The sequence below is a fragment of the Rhea pennata genome, chromosome Z (genome assembly GCF_028389875.1).
Source record: "Rhea pennata isolate bPtePen1 chromosome Z, bPtePen1.pri, whole genome shotgun sequence".
In the NCBI taxonomy this organism is placed as follows: domain Eukaryota; kingdom Metazoa; phylum Chordata; class Aves; order Rheiformes; family Rheidae; genus Rhea; species Rhea pennata.
In genome coordinates, this window is record NC_084702.1 from 42,701,266 (window position 1) to 42,720,918 (window position 19,653).

The 19,653-nt window shown below is 33.7% G+C and overlaps 1 protein-coding gene across 1 annotated transcript in view; it reads right to left on the reverse strand.

The window, feature by feature from the left end:
* Positions 1 to 19,653, reverse strand: part of MAN2A1 (mannosidase alpha class 2A member 1) — a 126,826-nt gene that overhangs the window by 40,265 nt on the left and 66,908 nt on the right. Inside the window, exons 12-13 of the mRNA XM_062600171.1 lie at positions 19,306 to 19,373; positions 1,047 to 1,212 (exon numbers count right to left, since the gene is read on the reverse strand). Coding sequence (XP_062456155.1) covers positions 1,047 to 1,212; positions 19,306 to 19,373 — 234 coding nt within the window. The remainder of the gene's footprint in view (positions 1 to 1,046; positions 1,213 to 19,305; positions 19,374 to 19,653) is intronic.

The following is a 19,653-nucleotide window of genomic DNA, read 5'->3' on the forward strand; positions in this document are numbered from 1 at the left end:
TTGCAACTGTAAGCATATTTACTAAGCATTAAAGATGTATGTAGCGTATGGGGAACCTTATAGATCACCTTTAAAAAATCCACAAATTTAAAATAGGAATATATAAGGAAGTTGTCCCACTTTTAGTTTCTGCTTATTTAGGAGGTATAAAACAATCTGCACAGAAGAGTAATATAGAAGGCAGATTTCCAAGAGGAAAACTCCTGCTTGGAATTGGAGTTACAGGTATGTAATATTCCTTCTCCTCCTTCAACTCCCACACAATGTTAATTATCAATAATTACCCCTTTGGAGAAAGCCTGAGGAACACTGATTGAATAACCTTCACAAACATATGATCCTGAAGCAAACTCAACCTAGCTCCCAAGTCAAAAAGAACACGACTAAGAGTATAGGGCTAGAAGAGTAAGAACAGAGATCTAATGCAGTATTTTTGTAACTATAAGGAAAAAAAAAAAAAGTTTCTGATGCATGATAATTGGGGACAATCTTCTACAATGAGCTGTAATTCAAAAATTTTCAGCAACATTGTTTAGAATCAGAAATAAGAGGTGGAATCAAAGCCATATGTTGAGCTTGAGTACAAAGGAACAGAGATCACAATCCAGCTTCCCTTTCTGGAAGACAAAAATTCAGAACCTAACAGCTTAAGCCTTAAGAAGTCTTTCAGTCAGAGTGCTTGAGCACATACAAAGTGTGTGATTGTGCATATGGATAACTACTTGAAGGAAAAAGTAGTTTTAGAACTGCAGTTTTATGAAGAAAAAACACATTAAACATTTTATTTTCATGCAGCTATAATTGACCCTTTCACCATAATGCACCATATTATGAAAATTCAATAACTAATCACTTTAAGAAACTTTATAAATTTATGTTAAATATATATGCTTCTTTTATCCTTAAAATGACTGAATTAGTGACAGCATCTACAGAAGTGTCAGTATTCGACCTGTACTTTTCATCAGTGTGTCATTTTGTTCTAATGTGAAGCTACAGTACCTCTCAAATAAATAATTTATTGCCTTTTACTTAAAATAGCATACCTGATACGCTTCATGTGATACTGTAGTTGATCCATCCCAAACACCACTAATCTGGACAGTAACAGGTTTTCCCAAAGGAGATAACAACGTAACTCTGGGTGAATTCACATTGACTGAAACCACTGAAAATCGCTCTTGTTCCACAGGATTATATATGAGAAGGTACCTGCCAGAATACATTTGCCAAATTATCTTTGTGAAACAAACTACTTCAGGTTTAATATTGTTTCACAGAAATTATACAAACAAAGTGTTAAAACAATGTTAAAACAACAGGTACATACCACAACAAATAGGTATGCAAAACAATCAGAAAACAATGGATATTTAACATCAATTCTTGGCAGGTCTTTTCTTATGCTGTTATTTTTCAAATGCTTCAAACAAAAGGAATTTTGAAAATACCATACAATAAAAATACAACATTTTCACATTTTAACTACTCAAGAATTGCCATGTATAATTACAAGCACAAATCAGGTATTCAGATTAATCTAAATGGGTTTTTCAGGATTAATTATTAAATTGTTATCCACAATTGTTTTCTCTTCATTTGAAACATAATTTAGAAACAATGAAGTAGTGAACAAAACTTTGTGTACATACATATATATCGGATGCACATTCTTTGAAGCAACTAGTTTCTCTCTGCTATAAGGGAAAGTCCATAATTGTTTAAATACAAAATCTTATCAAAATTCCCTGTCACAACTATCACATACAAAGCCAAGTCTATTTAACTGGACGCATATGGAATAGTAATTTTTATATTAACTTATACCTATTCTTTCATTTCAGCACAATTAGATCACTAGCCAAAGGAATTGGTCTTGAAACACAAAAAAGTAGCTTTGTTAGCCTATCTATGTCTTATAATTCTGTTTGCTGTTAGGTATAGAAAAAGAAAATGATATCAAAACATTCGTGCCTCATGCATCTCTGGGACTACTATTCTATTTCCTTGCTCCTTTTCATTTCCAAGGTCAAAGAATGCACTATGTACAACTAGTCTCTGAACTTTGCCATTTACTCCTTTAAAATAAATAAACAAACGATTACGTGTCTTTCACAATGAAAAATGCCTTTGCCAGCTGAACCAATATTCTACCTTCAACCTCTTGACTCTTCCCATTGTAGGGCACAGTTTACCTCTTCATGAAATCCTGTCTTTCATCATCATCAGTTCCCATAACATCCACCTACTACTTATCATATCACTCCTTCAGCATTTCTTCCAGCAGATTCTCTTCATTCTCTGCCCAATTCTTCTGGGCAGAAGATGCCTCAGGTGTTTATTAGTGGTTTTCTTTCTCTTCCTTCCACACTTTAACCTTCAAATTCAATTACCACCTTCACAGATCAAACTACTTGATCTAGAATTGTCTCTTGCTATCCAAACTAGAAATCTCTCTCTGTCTCTGAGGTCTCTATCTTGAATGTCACCTGTAATTTGAACCTCTTTCCAAAAATCTCACATCCTGACTGTAAGTCTTCCAGATTCATCATTAGTTAGCCTGGCACCTGGGTACGATGTTATGGCCCAGCTAATAAATCACCTGTGTAGTTAAACCCTTTGACCTATTATTTTCTCTTTTCTTCTGTTAGCTCTAAATGCAGACAGGAGGTCTTTCTCCAAGCAAATGCCAGAGGAGAATGAGCTCCTCTGGCACCTCTGATCTACTTTTAAGATGAAGTCTGGTCAGCAGTAGAGAAAGAGGTGCTGTGATTTTGCTTTGGACATAATGAAAGTTTCAGGGCTGAGGGGTAGTAGCAGAATGCTCATAGTTAATAAGGAAGAGCAAATTAAACTTCTTTTTCTGAGAGATACAACTTCAACACAATTTCAGTGTAAAGTCAAACTGATAACTTAATGCACTAGTCAACTATGAATGCAATACAAACACCAAGGATAACATCTTTTCTTTCTCTCCATTCAGCTGAAAAGTCTCAGTTACTACTCTTTCATCCCGCACTTTTTTTTGGTGAAACATTTCTCCAGTTTTAACAAATGCAGTTTTGCTCTATTGACACCCAGAATCCTTATCAACACTGACCAGGACACTATTTTCTCATTATCCTTTCACCAGCTCCTTCTGCTCTTCTGCATCAAACTTGATGTTCATCTTCCACTTCATAGTCCTTCACAGCCACCTTATCACCTCACAATCAGTAGGAAAGGTCAACTCCAACTTCTCAATAGTTGAATAAACTAAGATCATAGGCGCTATCAGAGTTTTCTACTAAATCTTCAAACCATCTTTTACAGCTTGAATGAGCTTTCCATAAAAATTATTTTCTCCCTTTAAATCCCTTCTTTAAAACTTTCAGGGCTGAACTATTGTCATGACTGTTATAAATAACAACTATTTTCCTTGTATATCTGTGCACATCCAACTGTTATCAATTATTTACTAGCACAATTAAGAGCACTTTGGGAGGCTCTCTTTTTATCCACTTTTACACTGAGGACTCCTAGACTACTAGGCAATATAAATAGTTAACAGTATTCTAGCTTTCAAAGTCTTTAACAAATTTTTAAGAGTTTGTGAGAGCCTCCCGAGATTGTGTTAGTCATATTTACTCTTCTATTTTACTGTAAGCTTTTCCTCCTTCTTCAAATAAAATGTTAATTTAGGTGTTAACATTTTTATCATTGTTGTAGAATCAAAATCAAACTAGAATACTGCTCTTAGTCCAGACCTTTAGGAAGTAGCAAGATTAAAAAATAACAGTAGTGAAATATATTTAAGAACTACTCCTATACTTTGAAAAAAAAGAGGGTTGTGTCAGATTCGATATTGTCCTATGAGACGATCCAATACAAAAGGTAAGAATAAATCAAAATCATCTCTTCATTCATGGATATAACATTACAAAAATATGTTTTGTTTACTCTATGCAGTAAAAATCGTCAATTCTTATACCTCTGTGTGAAATACAAGGCTTATGGATTCAGTTCATTTTTAATAATGATATATGCCTTCATTAAATTTTAATTATCTGCCAAGGAACATATTCAGCTGAACATATTCCCAGGAATACTTGTTCATCTTCCAGGAACTTTATTCATCTTCCCATTGATACAAACGTGCTTCACAAATTTAATTAGTGGTGTGACAAACCTAGCCATAACAAAAATCCCAGACTTCATATTATCAATATACATGACCAGAGTATTTCTCTTTGATATTAGCCTAAAGCAAAGCTCTAGTTGTGTCAAGGTACATATCCTTAATACGTTCTTGAATCAACGTATTATAAGTGTATTATGCATGTGCTAGTAATATGGTAGTCAGATGAAGGTAATGATGGGCCAGATTTCTGACAGTAAAGACTTTAGAACTTTGTCTAAATGTCAATATTTTGTTTCCAGATTTTACTTCAGTAGAACTGAAGTACTTATACTCAGTAAGATATAATTATGTATACACAAAAGCACTGACTAACGCAATTAAATCATGTTACTCCTGAAGTACCATTCAACTCCTACCCTTAAATAACACCCCATTATAATTAAAAAAAATACTTTAAATTCATCATGAAACAAAAGGACTACACTTCATTTAAGCTATAAAATTACAAAGAATGTCATCCACAAATGTGGAGTACAGCTGCTTAATATACTGTGGTTACATTACAGAGAAGCAATTTGACAATATTTAGAGGAATTTTTATTCTAGAACGCAAGGTAAAAATAATACTCTTTCAGAAGCAGCAAGTAGTTATTTTTCTATCACTATTTAAACCACTGGTCTTTGGCAACAGCAAAAAGAAAACAATCAAAACTCAGGGGAAGGGAAGGGAAGAGAAAAATGTTGATGCCCACCTGTAAGATTCCCCCCAAAAATTTTACTCAACATATTTTTACTTTAGAAGCACCAGTTTGGCTGAGCCTAAGCCATCATTTCATCTATTTGACAGAAATAAATGAGAAACAGGTGTAGATCTGAGCTCTCATTACTAAATGGGATGTAACTTGGATGCACTAACAGTTGCAATTTCAGAAGAGCAAATCCTACCACCTGCCTTTCAGATACTTTTAGAAAGATACACCTCAATGTTTTTGACACCATACTCATTTAAATATCTGAAAACCAGAATGACTATTTTTATTCATATAAACTTTATAATCTTTCTTAAATAACCTAGCATATGGCATTAATAAACTCTTCAACTAAGCACGTAGATTCAAGCGTCGAAGATAGAGTATTTTGGCTAGTTTATCACATAGTAAAAATTTCACTCGTCTAACTTTTTTCAGCAGAGCTAAAAAAAATTACCATCTCTTGTTCTTATTTCAAATAACTTCTTTAACAAATTATCAATAAAACATATACGAGTTTAGCTACATTCACAAGCAAAAAGTTAAAAAAAAGAGTTGATTCAGACCTCCAATGGCCTTGATATTAGAATTACAGAACAGTATTGCAAGCTGTTTCTTAAACTATGAAGAGTTACAGTATTGCAGACTATTTTTCTTTTGTTTCCCTAACACACATACATATATTCACATATAGATATAAATACACACACACACACACACACAAATTCACCAATAGCATCTGGCAGTATCTTCTCCTTTTAAAGTTCATTCAATGCTGACTTTAAGTGATGGCGTCAAGTGATGTGAGAAATCAGTGCTCACTACAAATAAATGTCGAAGGATTATCAGTGACATAGGATTATCCAGAATACCACCTCTTCAATACACATGGACACAAAATAGCTTAGGACACCTACTTTCATTGCAAAATCACAAGCCAAGAAACCAAACAATATACTACATCAGCAGTCTCATACTGAAGACTAAGAAGTAACAAACAGCAGCATGTAAGCTTTACTTAAATGTCAAAAAGGAGAAGAAAGTGAAAGCAAAGGAAGATTGCAATCACACATTAAAATGCTCAGAGCCCTCAAGGAAAGGAAATGAAGTATCTCTATATATGTTTAAACTCAAAAAATGCATCAGAAGAACTAGTGGGTAGAAACCAGACTACAACAGGAAAGGTATTCATAGGTTTCGGGAATAAAATGGCATTTGAGGCATAAGAATTTGAAACAAAACTGAAGCTGCCTAAACAAAACTTATCTCAATGGAATGATAAAGCAATAATAGATATCAAAAGAGGGACTAAGAAAGAATCAGAACTGGTCCTTATCTGAAAAAGCACAAGAAAAAAATTAAAAGATGTAAGAAGTAACATCACCTGGTTAGTAAACACTAAAGTGCACAAAAGGAAAGAAATTAGGAATTAACATTTAAACAGCATACTGTGCCATTTGCCACGGTAGCTGCCAAAACACCATAAAAAATAAATTATGTGATTTGTGTAATATCTTGGAAGCTTAGAATTCTTAAAAAGAAAAAAAATATCCATGAATTGACATTATTCAGGCCTGGAATTGTCCACGTTTTGGGATGGTCATGAAGGGAACAAACAGAACAAAGACCATCTTCTTGAAACAGGTGTTTATTTCTACATTGCAAACATTATTTCCCCTGAAGAAGGCATTTTGAGAAATCTCTCCCAGAAGCCCATGAAAGCATATAATAGATACTTATTTTTCTGAATTTTTAATATAGAATAAAACAAAAACAACTGGATTGCAAAAATCATTAAAAACAAAAACAAAAAACAAAAAAACACCTTTCTCCTGGTCTTAGACCTCTGGAGGTCATCTAGTTCAATTCCTCTTTTCAAGCAGAGTCAACAGTGCAAGTTGCTCAGGACTGTGGCAAGTTGGGTTTTGAGTATCTGCAAGGATGGAGATGCCACAACTTCCCTGGACAACTTCCTGTGTTTCATTTTGTGCCCATTGCCTCTTGCCCTGCCACTGGGTACCACTATTTTAATAGTAGGGGTTCTGTTCAAAGCTCTCATGGTCCCTCATGTTAGGGTTACAACCTCCTTAGCCAAAAGCATAGCTGAAGTGATTCCCTCAGCCCTTTTTCTCCATACCTGGCCAAGTTTGCACACATTACTGCTATGTATTTCTAAAGCCAGATAGTCTAGGAAAAATTGTTCTGAAAATAAATGGCATAAAAAGGGGAGGGAAATTCAGATTATCATCTGAAATCATCCAGTCACATCACTCCTGTGGTTATTCAAAAATTATACATTTCATAACACCTTAATCCAAGAAGTCTGCTCTTAATATTCCTTTAGGACTGAAATTAATGAACAGTAAACTGTGAAAGCTCATGATCATGATGTTCTTCTAAAGAGGTTTAGTATTTTTTTCTACAATTCTTTTATCAGTTACTAACATGCGCTTTAACAAAAAAAGTTTCTTGAAATTTCAAGATACCCTTTCAGTCCTACTCAAAATTGATTTAATGAGAAAGTTAGAAAAAGAAAAGTTTTGGAGGAAATCGAAGTTTCATACATGAAAAATCATACATTCAATCCTGTTTCTTAAGTTATTCAAACCTGATTCATGCTTTGTTTCATAGAAAATTTGACTTTGAGGATATTTAATGCAATCCTCCTTCCTCCATATGAGTGATTATTTTTGGAAAAAAAGCCGTTCTGATTCCATTCAAATTGCACTTTTCTTCTAATACATACAGAATAGAATACTATTCAAGATATTATGAAGTCTAAGTTTCTGCTCTATCTTAAATGCCATTTGGCAAGAGATTCTTTGAGAAAAAGAAAAAAATAATATGCAGATTATTTGCGCAGACCTATGCTTGGTCCAATAATGTTTCATTACAAATTTAAAAATAATTTTCTTCCTAAATCATATTCAGAAAGGAAGCAAACCAGGTAAAATTCATAGATAGAGCACATCAGCATCAGAGCACCCTCAAGGAAAAAAAAAATCCATGTCAAACTGTACCAGTCACTTTGGAGATACCTGATTTTCAAGACTCAGGATATTTTGTATGTACATAAATATATATGTATAAACAAACACACATACATACATACGACTCCAATTTTTCTAATTTTAAGAAATATCTTGACTTGTACATTCGTAGAGAGAACTGATACACTAGCACTAATCTCAGTAAATTCTTGCTCTACTCAATTGTTCACACATGATCAGAAACCTACCCATACTGTAAATTTTTTAATGCATTACACTGCAAACATTTAACACATTAAAAACATCAAACAAGTTACAACATCTAGGTAGCATCCATGCAGTTTTTTCATATAAAATGATATAGAAACACTCACCCTTTAACAGAGGAAACATCTGCAAAGTCCAAAATAAAATTTGTCAAAGGAAAAAAAAATATTTATACTGAACAAAAAATTCCTTTTTCTGTACAAAAAACTAGAAGAAATCATTTTTCTGATGCTTTTGCTGATGCAGGTAAAATTGTTCTTTTATTAGGGCAGCTAGTCATTACATAAAGAAATCAGGTAAACGTTTTCAGATCATTGGAAGATCTCACATGCCTCGAAACAACCTACTTTTTGCAGTTTGCCAGTTGCTCTAATAGAACACACTATGTACAAAACACACTGGCCTATAACCTCAGGCCATTATGGCTGCACCAGAATATATTGATTTATTATGACCCTCAAGACCATCTTAAAGATACAAAAGCCAAATTCAGAAATCAGATAGCATAGAAGTAATGGACAGAAAAGTTGCTCTAGCTCAACTCCATAACCAGAATTACAGTTCAATGGGGACACATTTAAGAAGTGCTGCATTCACTGTTCTTGAAAACTTCCAAAATTGCAGCTCAAGCACCCATTTTTTGCTAGTGTACAATTTTTGTTATTTAACAACAAAAACATTTCTTCCTATTACTTCTTTCACTTTTTTCCACTGCAACTAAAACACCCAATTCTCTTCATAACAAAATTGTATGAATTTGAAGACTTATGTTGACTAGTCCTCTGAGATGCTAATCTTTCAACATCTCTTCTTTGAGGCTAGTTTCCTCTTAAGCCTTTCCATTTCTTCATCTTTCCTGAAGCTTATTTTCCAAAACTAGATCCCGTATTTTTGCTGAGGCCTTTATCGCTTCAGATTAAGTAGCATACACTACCTGCCTTTTTACATAGAATATTTTTCTGTTTAATTAATCCAAAATAAATTTGCCTCTGTGGCACCACACAAGTGTGACTCTCTGAATTTGTGATCTTCTGTAATGTTGTCTTTTCCTGATTCATAGTATCCGGTTGGTGAGTCCCCACATTATTTTTCCATAGGACTGTAATTCTTCCATTTGCTTGTTGCATTTCATTTATTTGACAAGGAAATACTAGCTCCAGGTTATTCAGATAGCTTAATTCTAATCCTCTACTGTAGACTGTTCCCAGTATGACTTCAAATTTTATATTCTATTTATTCTATATATTTTATTTGCATTATATTCCATTAGCAAATGATTGCTACAACAGAAAGCAATGATCTGGTCAAAAAAATTCCTTGCTTGCTTTGGCTTCACTTTGTACATACACAAACCTCTGCCCTCCTCAGATTGATAACAAAGAATACAAGTTGAATAATAGGCACTATCCAACATTCAGCAGTGAACATTTAAGTAATTGCTAGTTAACAAGGAAGTCTGTCAATTGCCTGAGTCAGGTTAACACTGGCAAACACTAGTTTCACTGACCTGAAATTGAATAAAATTCTGGAATGCTTCTACTTTACATGCTGTAAAGCAGAAATCTTTCTTTCTGCTTTCCTATTTTCATTAAAGAGGAACAGATCTCCTTTAATATTCCTGTTGGGCTTAGTGACGGGACGGTCTTTTCCAGAGGGGTGCAGAGGAGGAGAAGGGGTAGTAAAACTGAAACGCACATTTGGGGCGACAGCATCTGGCTAATGCTTCCAAGATTTTGAGGAAAGACCATATTGAATACTTGATAAACAGCTGAAGCAACCTCATGTTAAGTAATTCACCAAAAGAACACATGCATTTACATTTTTATGTTCAGTATCATGTGTTTATATACTAAGAAACTTTAATTCTCAATCGTTAAATGCAACAAGCATAATGTCTAACAGATGTCTATGTTGGGCTAGAGAAGGAACAAAGCAATATTGAGATCTATTAAGTTTGATAATGCCTTGTTATGTTAGGATTACGCTAGCTAAAAAAAAGCTATGCTGTCCTCCTATATTTGATAGGACCTATATTGAATGTTCAACATTTTAAAAAAAATCAGTAAGACAATTTATTAGCCTAATTTAATTTTATTTGCTTATGTGACTGTTTAAAAAAAATTTTAAATAATTTTAACAGGCATATTAAGAAAATGAAGTTTGACAAAATGCTGTATCAATTTAAGCTCAAAACACCAAATGATAAATTATATTGAAAGTGTGCTTTCAACTGGATCTACATATCTAATTATAATATTTAGTTGCAATAATTGCTAGAGATTTAATCATCTCCTCTGAGATACTAGTAGGTGCTGAAACTACTAGCATTCACATCTATTCAATTCTAGACATTTAATTAAATGGGAAGGTCCTTTGTGAGAAATATCTTACATTCAAAGAGCTACAGTCTTAGATATATTTTCAGATGTAAACATAATTTAAGGCAGTGGGCATACGGATGGTTTGATAAAAATTCAAGATAAGCAAACAGTCTTCCTCTACGTAGCCGGATAAAAAGTAAGTTTTTCCCAAAAGGAAATTATGATACCTTCTCAATGGTCTCTGACTGTATGAAATCTAAGGAGACTATTTAGCTTACTTAACTGGTAAGCTAAATGATGCAAATATGGTCCTCTCCATATGGCTAAATTCGCTGTAGATTTAAGAATCAGAACTGAGACCAGCTATCAATGCTGTCACAGTTGTAAGAAAAAAGGAGTTTACATCTTGGTAACAATTCTTACAAGTTAATTAAATTGTTTCTTATATAGCAGAATATTATGAACACAGATTAGCTTTTTCTTTTTTTTAAACCTCTTCCTAAACAAGGCAGCTTTTCCAGTTTATGAACAATGTCTTGCAGAAGAATTAGTAGAAATTTAATATCAATTTGAAACTATAAATAAAAATTGATAATTGTGTTGCTTTCATAGAGGTGGAAATAGAAGCTGTTAGACAAATCAGTTTCTTCATTATAAAAATCAAATTTGTAGCATCAAGAAATTGAAAATAGAAACAATAAACTCGTAGTATAAGTTTATTGTACTTATTGTGGGGGTTCGACCAACACAAGATGAAATTATGCTGCAATCACAATAGTACTTAAAAAAGAGGCTAAATACTTGATTTAGAAATAGATCTATAATCTTAAAATTATTAATTCTTTCTAAAAGCAGTAATGACTGATAATTCTGATTAACATAAGCAATTAAAAACAATGATTGCACAATTAAGAAAATAGTCGATTATCCTTGGTTGACATTCTAAGAATTCTGTATCACTCCAGCAACGCCCTTCCTAATGACCGACCTACAGTCAAAACTCTTCATATCTGTAATAAAAGAACTCATAAATGCCTATCAGTTCTCTCCTCCAACTGTCCAGATACATCTTTATTATAACCATAGCTCATTCAAAAGGAAGAGATAGAAAATTAGGTAGGGTATACACATGTAATTCATCCCTCCACTCTCACAGGAAATAGGATCTTTGTGTGGCTTCCTCAGAAATAAACCACGTAAAACCCTCAAGAAAACAGCATTCACAAAACACAGACAACACCACAGCAAGAACTATAAATTCTGATAACACAGAAAACCAACATCAACCTAAGACAAGACTTTTTTAAAAATATTATGTACCTACTACATATTCCAGATACACATACTTCCTATGACTTCTATGGATTTCTAGTGGCACATATATCCTATTCTGGAGCACAAAACTACTCTCCAATTAAGGATAAAAGGATCAAGTCCAAAGGCACTATTTTAAATTTTTCTTTTACCACAAAGTTGTGAGGTGTTCTGAAGTCCAAGATGGGCTTGAAGCCCCCTGACTTTTTCAGGATCGGGAAGTGCCTTCACTAAAATCCTTTCCTTGTTCCTCTTGTAGTGCAGGCTTTATTAATCTGCATTTAGAAGGGAAAAAAAATCTGGTTCAGAAGAACAGAAAAACTTTAAGTATGCCATATCACTTCAGTTTGTGCCTTGACAGCCTTGGACTAACTACAGTATTGCCTCAAAGCAACTCCAATAAAAAGGCTGAAAGGGATAGCCAGTGCCTGGAAAAAAAAAGAAAAAAAAGAAAGAAAAAAAAAGAAATAATATACAAGTATACCAATATACTGAAAAGATGCATCTTCTTCCAGAATTGCTTCAACAAGTACATGAGTACAACTCAGTTTTCAGCTGTACTCATTTTTTTCTAGTATTTTCCTTCAAAATGAACGTTGTTTTTTGAAAGCAAAACAATTTTTTACATATTCTTTTGCATTTCTTATAACACTTCTATTACAAACATCAATTTTTCCACAGGAATGCAGACATTTCTTTTAATTGATGCCTCATTGCAAGTTTCTTCATTTTAGAGTTAGAAATTTTTATTGCAACAGAAGCACCGAATACAAGCATCTGATAAGGATGGCTTCCCAATATGTATGCACTGTTTCTGCAATCCCCAAAACCTGTAAAAATACTGCACACTGAACTGAAAATCCTGAATTTGTGCAATTTTGAGAAACTGCAAAGAAAATATTTTAAAATTGTTTTAACTAATTTGTGTAATTTTTCAATCACAGCTTCAAAAGAAAGTCTATTAAGAATCCCATAAATATAAAAATACTTAGCATAGACTATCACTAGTTTATCAACAAGACCGACCCGTAACTTAAAGAATTTTTAAGCACTTTTAATTACAAGTCTAAAAAGCCACAATTTTTAGAAGTATTTGAAATTAGAAGGATAGTCAAAACTGAGTTTTGAGAAACAGGTTAAGTTCACAGAAAGCTTTAGAGTGCAATTAACTGCAAATCAAAGCTATTTTCTTCTTGATAAATGATAAATGTCACTCAAAAACAAACGAGTCTTCAGTTTAAGAGTTATCCTTTATATCTAAACAGATGTTTATCCCTCAGATTATTTGTTGCTTTATTTTCAGATTTCCCAAATAAACTTTCAATGAAATGCCAACTGTTCTTGCAGTTAACAGGGAGCCAGTTTTGAGACAAGACTAAGCATTACTAATGCAAGAATTAACAAAATTCATACTCATAAAGCAGAAACTTCTCTGAAAAATAGCTTTAAGTTCACAAAAAAAGAAGAGGAATAAGATATTAATTCGCTGTTAACTCTCCTACACCCCCACCCCGTCTCCCATTAAAACCTGCTAATGTAGAATTTGCTCATTTGGTCACAAAGTTAGTTCCACAGCCATCGACCACCTACAAGCAGAGGGATTTGGATTTTGCTTATTTTCAAGTCACCATTTTGGCAGAATGATTTTTACTTAAACGTTTATTTCCTGTTCATATCAATCGATGTTTCAGGAGTCAAGATGCCCGAGCTAACACTTGCTAGCCAAGCTTGTCTTTGCAACAGTTCTTCCTTCACGAAAATCAAGAGGGAAAGTAATTTTTAACTACACATCTAATTCAGTCAAAATAACCTTGAATTCACTACGGACAGCACATGTTCATGGCAGTTACCACGGGTCATCTGAAACACAGTAAATCAGGCAGCTAAACACTGAGTTAAAATTAAAAAAATTAATTTAAAAAGTTTATTCAGCCCAAGCTGCCAGGACGTTGGAAACCAAAGATACAGTTACTTGTATGCAATGTGACAGGTTTTTCCTAATTTCTAAACTACCTGGCCTACTGTGCCGAGAACAGAAGTGTTTGATTAAGGGTTCTGCTTTTTAATAGAAGAAAAGTCTTAATGTTTGATTGAATGGCCATTCATCTTGTCTGTCTCCTTCAAATTTGATAATATAGAGTTTTCTCCTCAAGGAAAACAAAACTTTTGCATATGCTGTTTCATCTAATTAAACATGTTTAAAGCTAAAAGGGTACTTTCTTCTGGGAAGTAAATGTATGAACTGCCACAAATATGTCTGGCCTCATTTTAAATGCTAGTGTGTCATCCTTTTCTTCTTTTTAAATTAAAAGAAATTCATTGAAAGTTCAAAACAGCCTTGCTTCAACTGTCTTTTTGCTGCTTTAGTGCATAATTATATACAAAAGTATCATTTACCTCAGAACTCATGTTACTACTACATGAACAGTTGTTTAAATTGATTTTCCACCAATATGTGCAACACATACTAAAAAAAGTTAAAGTTGCCAAATGATAATATTAACATTACCCTGATCCACTGTATTCATTTTAGCTCTGCAAGATACTATTCTTCTTGTCTAAATCTTTTATCAATCGCTTCACCTGATCAGGACAGCCTTCCTTTTCAACATCTCATACCAAGTTTCCTTCTCAGTCTACCCATCTTTCCTGTCATCTTCCAGCTAAATACAATTACATACACAAGGCTCTGCTAAGAATTTTCAGTCTTTGTACATGTACTCTTTATCATATATTCCACATAACAACATAGTTTTAATTACGGATTATTACGCTGTGTTCAAAAAGAAGCAGTAAGCACCACTTGTCAAGTGATTTCTTGGAAGGGTAACCAACTTGCCCTTGTAAAATCTCATAAGAAAAATATAATTTTACCTCTAAAAGAATTGCAGATTTTGGCCCTAACAAGCTAAAGACAATTTATGCCAAAGCCTTGCAGCTGCTCATAGATAATGAAGTAAGGATAATACAGGTTATCTTGTCCCCTCCTAAAATTGGAAAAATGAACTTTTTTCTCATGAGATGAACGTCATTAAACCACTCATTGCTTTGACAGATTTTTAAAGAAGCCATTGATTACTGTGTATTCTGTTCAGAATTAATCCCCTAAGCAACCTGAATATTTCAGCTAAGGCAAAAGGTGCCTGCTAAGCTACTAAACTAGCCTGAGAAAAAAAGGATATCATACCATTCCTCTATGATTTGCAGAGAACTGACTTGTGGGTGAAATTTAATTACTGTTAGTTTGACACTAAAAATCCTAAATCAACAATTTTTAGAAATATTCTCTACTTCTCTTTGAACACCACAGTTGACTTCAGATCAAATAAGATGCCTTACACTACGTTTGCACTGTACAATGGAGCACATGAAACCCCTCAGAGAGCTACAGGAGAGTTCAGAGGCAAAAAAAAATCCATGTCTGATGCCGGATACTAAGTCTTATTCGGTGCTGGGTTCACCATGTTGTGTCAAACAATACTACTACAAAATCCAAGTTGGTGTACAGGCAGCTAGGTCAGGTATTTGGTCATGTACCTCACTCTTCTCCAGTGCTGTCTCCAGCAAACGTTGCTGACAAATAGCTGGGCAATCTTGCCACTGGCACTGTCCATAAGCTGTCAGGTTAAACTGAATGGTGAGAGGTTCAAACTCCCTCCAAGTCCAGGGAGTGCAGGTCTCTTGCCACCTGAGAAGCACGACCTCTGGCATACTATCCCCAAGAAGCAAGGATTATATCAAGGGACAGAGTGCTCTCACACAATTATGATGGAGTATCCAACTTCATTAGCCCAACACATAGCTTCTGTTTCCGAGATACACTGTAATAAAAGGTAACACTTGTACATACTCTTGCTACCAGACCTTGTTAATTCCAGAACTATTTCAGAACAGTGCAAAAGTAGTTCCTCAGCTAGCTGAATAATGACTTGTGAAAGCTTAGTTTTTTTTTTAAGCTGAACGTGATCAATATATATATATACACACACACGCACAAAAATTCTTTCCTTTCATGCATTAAACCACAGCAAGTCTCCAACACCTAGCAAAGTATTACCGTACTTCAGTTCCAGCTGCTTATTAAAAATAACATTCACAAAGCTGAAGGATTCCTTGAAGGATGAAAAACAATAGAATTTCCTTTATGAAACTGGTCTCTGTACGTTCTGGGAAACTAAGTGTCACAACTTAACTGCCTTCCCTTGAATTCCTGAGTCTCTGCCAGTTCTCTCATCATGGTACCTGGTCCCTCAAAAAAAGAGGGGGAAAGGAACAACATAAGCCACAAGTCACTCTATGAATTCCTCATGATTTCTCCTCCTCAAGATTCCTTTGTTTAGAAGCAACAGTACTGGATTAACAGCAACAGCCAGGAGTTTCAGCCCTTTTCAACTTAATTCTCCTCCAAGTAACATTCTTCACAGACCACTAGTCTGGTAGGCTTAATTATACAAAGAATTATATGGCTAAAGGTAATAAAGAGATATTGTTAAAATGAGGTCTTATTAATACCTTGTATTTAAAGAGTGTTTTAAGGTTTGTTGGCAGTGGGGGATTCCACTTCATTAAGGAGTTAAAAGGGTTTTAATGTAATTAAATAGGCCAAAACTTCAGCACTCAAAGCCTGGTAAGACTGTTTAGTTATAAGGTGGCAGAATCACAATATGACTTTCAACACTCCACATATTAATTCTATTAAAATGAACATACTACCTTTTTTAAAAAATTGTAGCTTCAGCAAAAGATTGCAACAGAGCACTACAGACAGATGAGATGCATAGGTGGGGAAAAATTATACCAAATATTTTAAGTGATACCTATCTGCACTTCTCAACTACACAACAGTCTTGGAGATACTATGTACTGGAAGAACGATAACTGAGAAATAAACCGTCTCTTTCTCCTTATTTTCCATATAATCAAATTGCATTAGCTACTCTGTACAGTTCAATCAGCTTTCACTATTGACTGCAACTTTCACAAGCAGCAAAATGAACACTTCACTAAAAAACTAAGAAAAGAATATCACAGTTCAACCACAGACAGAAGAATACTGCAAATTACTCATCTGTTGAGAAGTTAATTAATTTAGTCAACTTTCAAAAAAAGGAAAATGATTAAGTTATTAATCAGATTCAAAAGAAAATACTCTTATGAGCTTCACATCAGTGGCTTGTAATTCTAAACTTCTGGATAATATGGATCAGTATTTTATAGAAACAATCAATTTAACTCTTTTTCTTTTTTTTAAATCTTCACACAAAGATGCCAAACTACAAAATACTAAATATTCAATCAATTAAAGAAAACTAATCTTGTCACAATTGCGTTGGTCTAGCTTCTATCCCTCATAATAATATATTAGAATATATTAACAGAAAGAAATCTAGAAATTTCACACTATGGGCATGAACAATAAATTATAACCAAAAGATAAAACTTTTGAAGAGAATCAGGCAGTATTTTAAACCTGCTGATGCTTCAATCTTCTATTTGAAAAAATCAATTCCTGTCTTAGAAACTTGTTTAACTCAAGGTTAAACATAGTAATTATTAATGACAATTTATCAAGTTGTGTTCAATATTCTACTGAAATTAAATTTCACATCTTTTTCTGCTACTTAGAAAAATCAGATGCATGCTCATAAAATTGCAGTCTCAGCTTATGCATCACCTTTTCCACGGGTGATAATGTTAGCTGAGATTCAGGATACAAACAACCAGAGAGACATTCAGAGACCTACAAAAACTAGGTTCATCTTTAAATGGAAACAAATAGTTCAACATACAGGTATTCAAATGAAAATCCTAACAACAAAGGACACATGCAGTAGTGTACACTTAAACGTTGCTTTAAAAGCGTTTTTTTTCTCTTTTTTTTTTAAAAAAAAAAAATGAAAAGTTATTACAAAAAGCAGGCTTTTAGACAGCTTTATAAAAAGATTCTCTTCCTACATTTCTCCTTCACCCCCAAAGCTTCTTCCTCATCATTTTATCTCCTGGAATTCTGATTATACACTTTGACACAGGAACTACATATTATGAGACTGCATGGTATTTTCAGAATGCGAGAAAAACTAGTTAGCAATTATTTACCAATGTTATCTTCTTAGTAAGTTAAGAAAAGTTCAGAGAACAATGCAAAAAAGGCTCCCAGGATAATATGAACTTTAAGATTAAAACGCAGAATATGTACCTCTGCTTAATGTACAACTATGAGGTAAAACAAGCAAATGCTTGAAATGCATAAATACCAGTAAGGAAAAAGCTTACTTAATATACTATGCAGAGAGATAATGGGCACAGTGGATGCAAATGAAAGACACATTAGGGGTTGGCAGGGACAAAACCCTTTCAACAGTCAAAGTTAGACAGGGACAGCAGAAGCACTGGAACTACCCTAAAATCGAAGAAAAAGATTCTACATTGTAATTTGTTTCCAGTTATCAGCAGTTTATACAATTCTCTCCTAGTGAAGCTCGCAGGAGGAATGTTTTGAAAAAGTTAAAAAGTTTTAGTCAAATCATCACATTATCCAAGACTATCTTGGACAACCGGCAAAATAATCTGAAAGTATTTGAATTCACTCAAATAAAAAAATAAAATTCCTTTTAAAAAAGGAAATCAGCATGTATGTTTACATGATTTTCCTAGAGACAAGCTTATACACTTTTATTTTATACACTCACCCACACACACACCCCAAGCTCTGCTCTTTTTCTTTAAAGAATTTGATTAATACTGTTGAAAAGTAACAGGTTTCTAATAGATGGCAAGCTTCATGAGTTCAGCCAGTAGGGTTTATTACCTTGCAACTTGCTAGAAATATAGAAATTAAATATAAACCTCAGCAAAAATAATGCTTATTTTTAAAAATAAATCTTATTTTTTTTCCTGTAAAAGAACAAAAAGCCCTTGTATTACTTAATTTACATACACACAACAGCTCTCATATCCATACATCTTATTTACTTCATTTGGATGTCACCAGCAACTTGCTGAGGTGGTTTTTAATGAATGTTTAAGTTACTACAGGCTGGATAGCAAATGTTTCTAGGGAACATTTCATCCACAAGTGACTGAAAGCTCTAGAACTACATATTAATAAGTGCTCTTAATACAACAGAAAGTTACCAGAAAATATCTCCCTAATTGATTTTCTACTTGAATTTAAAAGATAATACAAAATCTACATTGTAACTTTAGGACTTACAAAAAACAAGGTTTCCCTCACAACATTAATTCAGTCAGCTGTAATTATGTTCAGTTAAAGTCTTCTATTTATCAAGTACTATGATATTGCAAAAGCACACAGTAAGATTCCTATACTTGCTGCAACTGAATTAGCAGTAAGTGAGAAACTTTGTATTTTGAAAGTTCAGTGCCCTATTTCAAAATAGACACGCTGTAATTCAGTATATTATGCTAAATTACATGTTATCATTATTTTGAGTGAAAAGTTAGAAAACAGCAAGATGGTATAGCAAGTATCAAGTAATGAACAGAACACAATCTCAGATGCTCAGTAATATGTACTCATTTACCTCGGTTGTGAAGTGAGCTTTATAACCATCTTGAGTGGCAGAGACTCTTGTGAGGACTGAATATCATCCTGCAACAGAACATCTTTGAATTTGCTTTTGAATACAATGATTAATGTATATTAAATACACATGAGCTTTAGGAAATACAAAACCATGCTAGTCACATCATAAACAAAAGTCTACATTACCATTTTACATAGGATGTCGATCTCACCTTATTCAGAAAATTTTCTTTCGTTTTTGTATGTTATACAAAAATCCACAAAGACTTAAACCAAGGATTTCAGATTGAAACAAGCAAAAAATCTTATTTTTACTAGTTCATTGGGAATTGTTTGCTTTCATTAA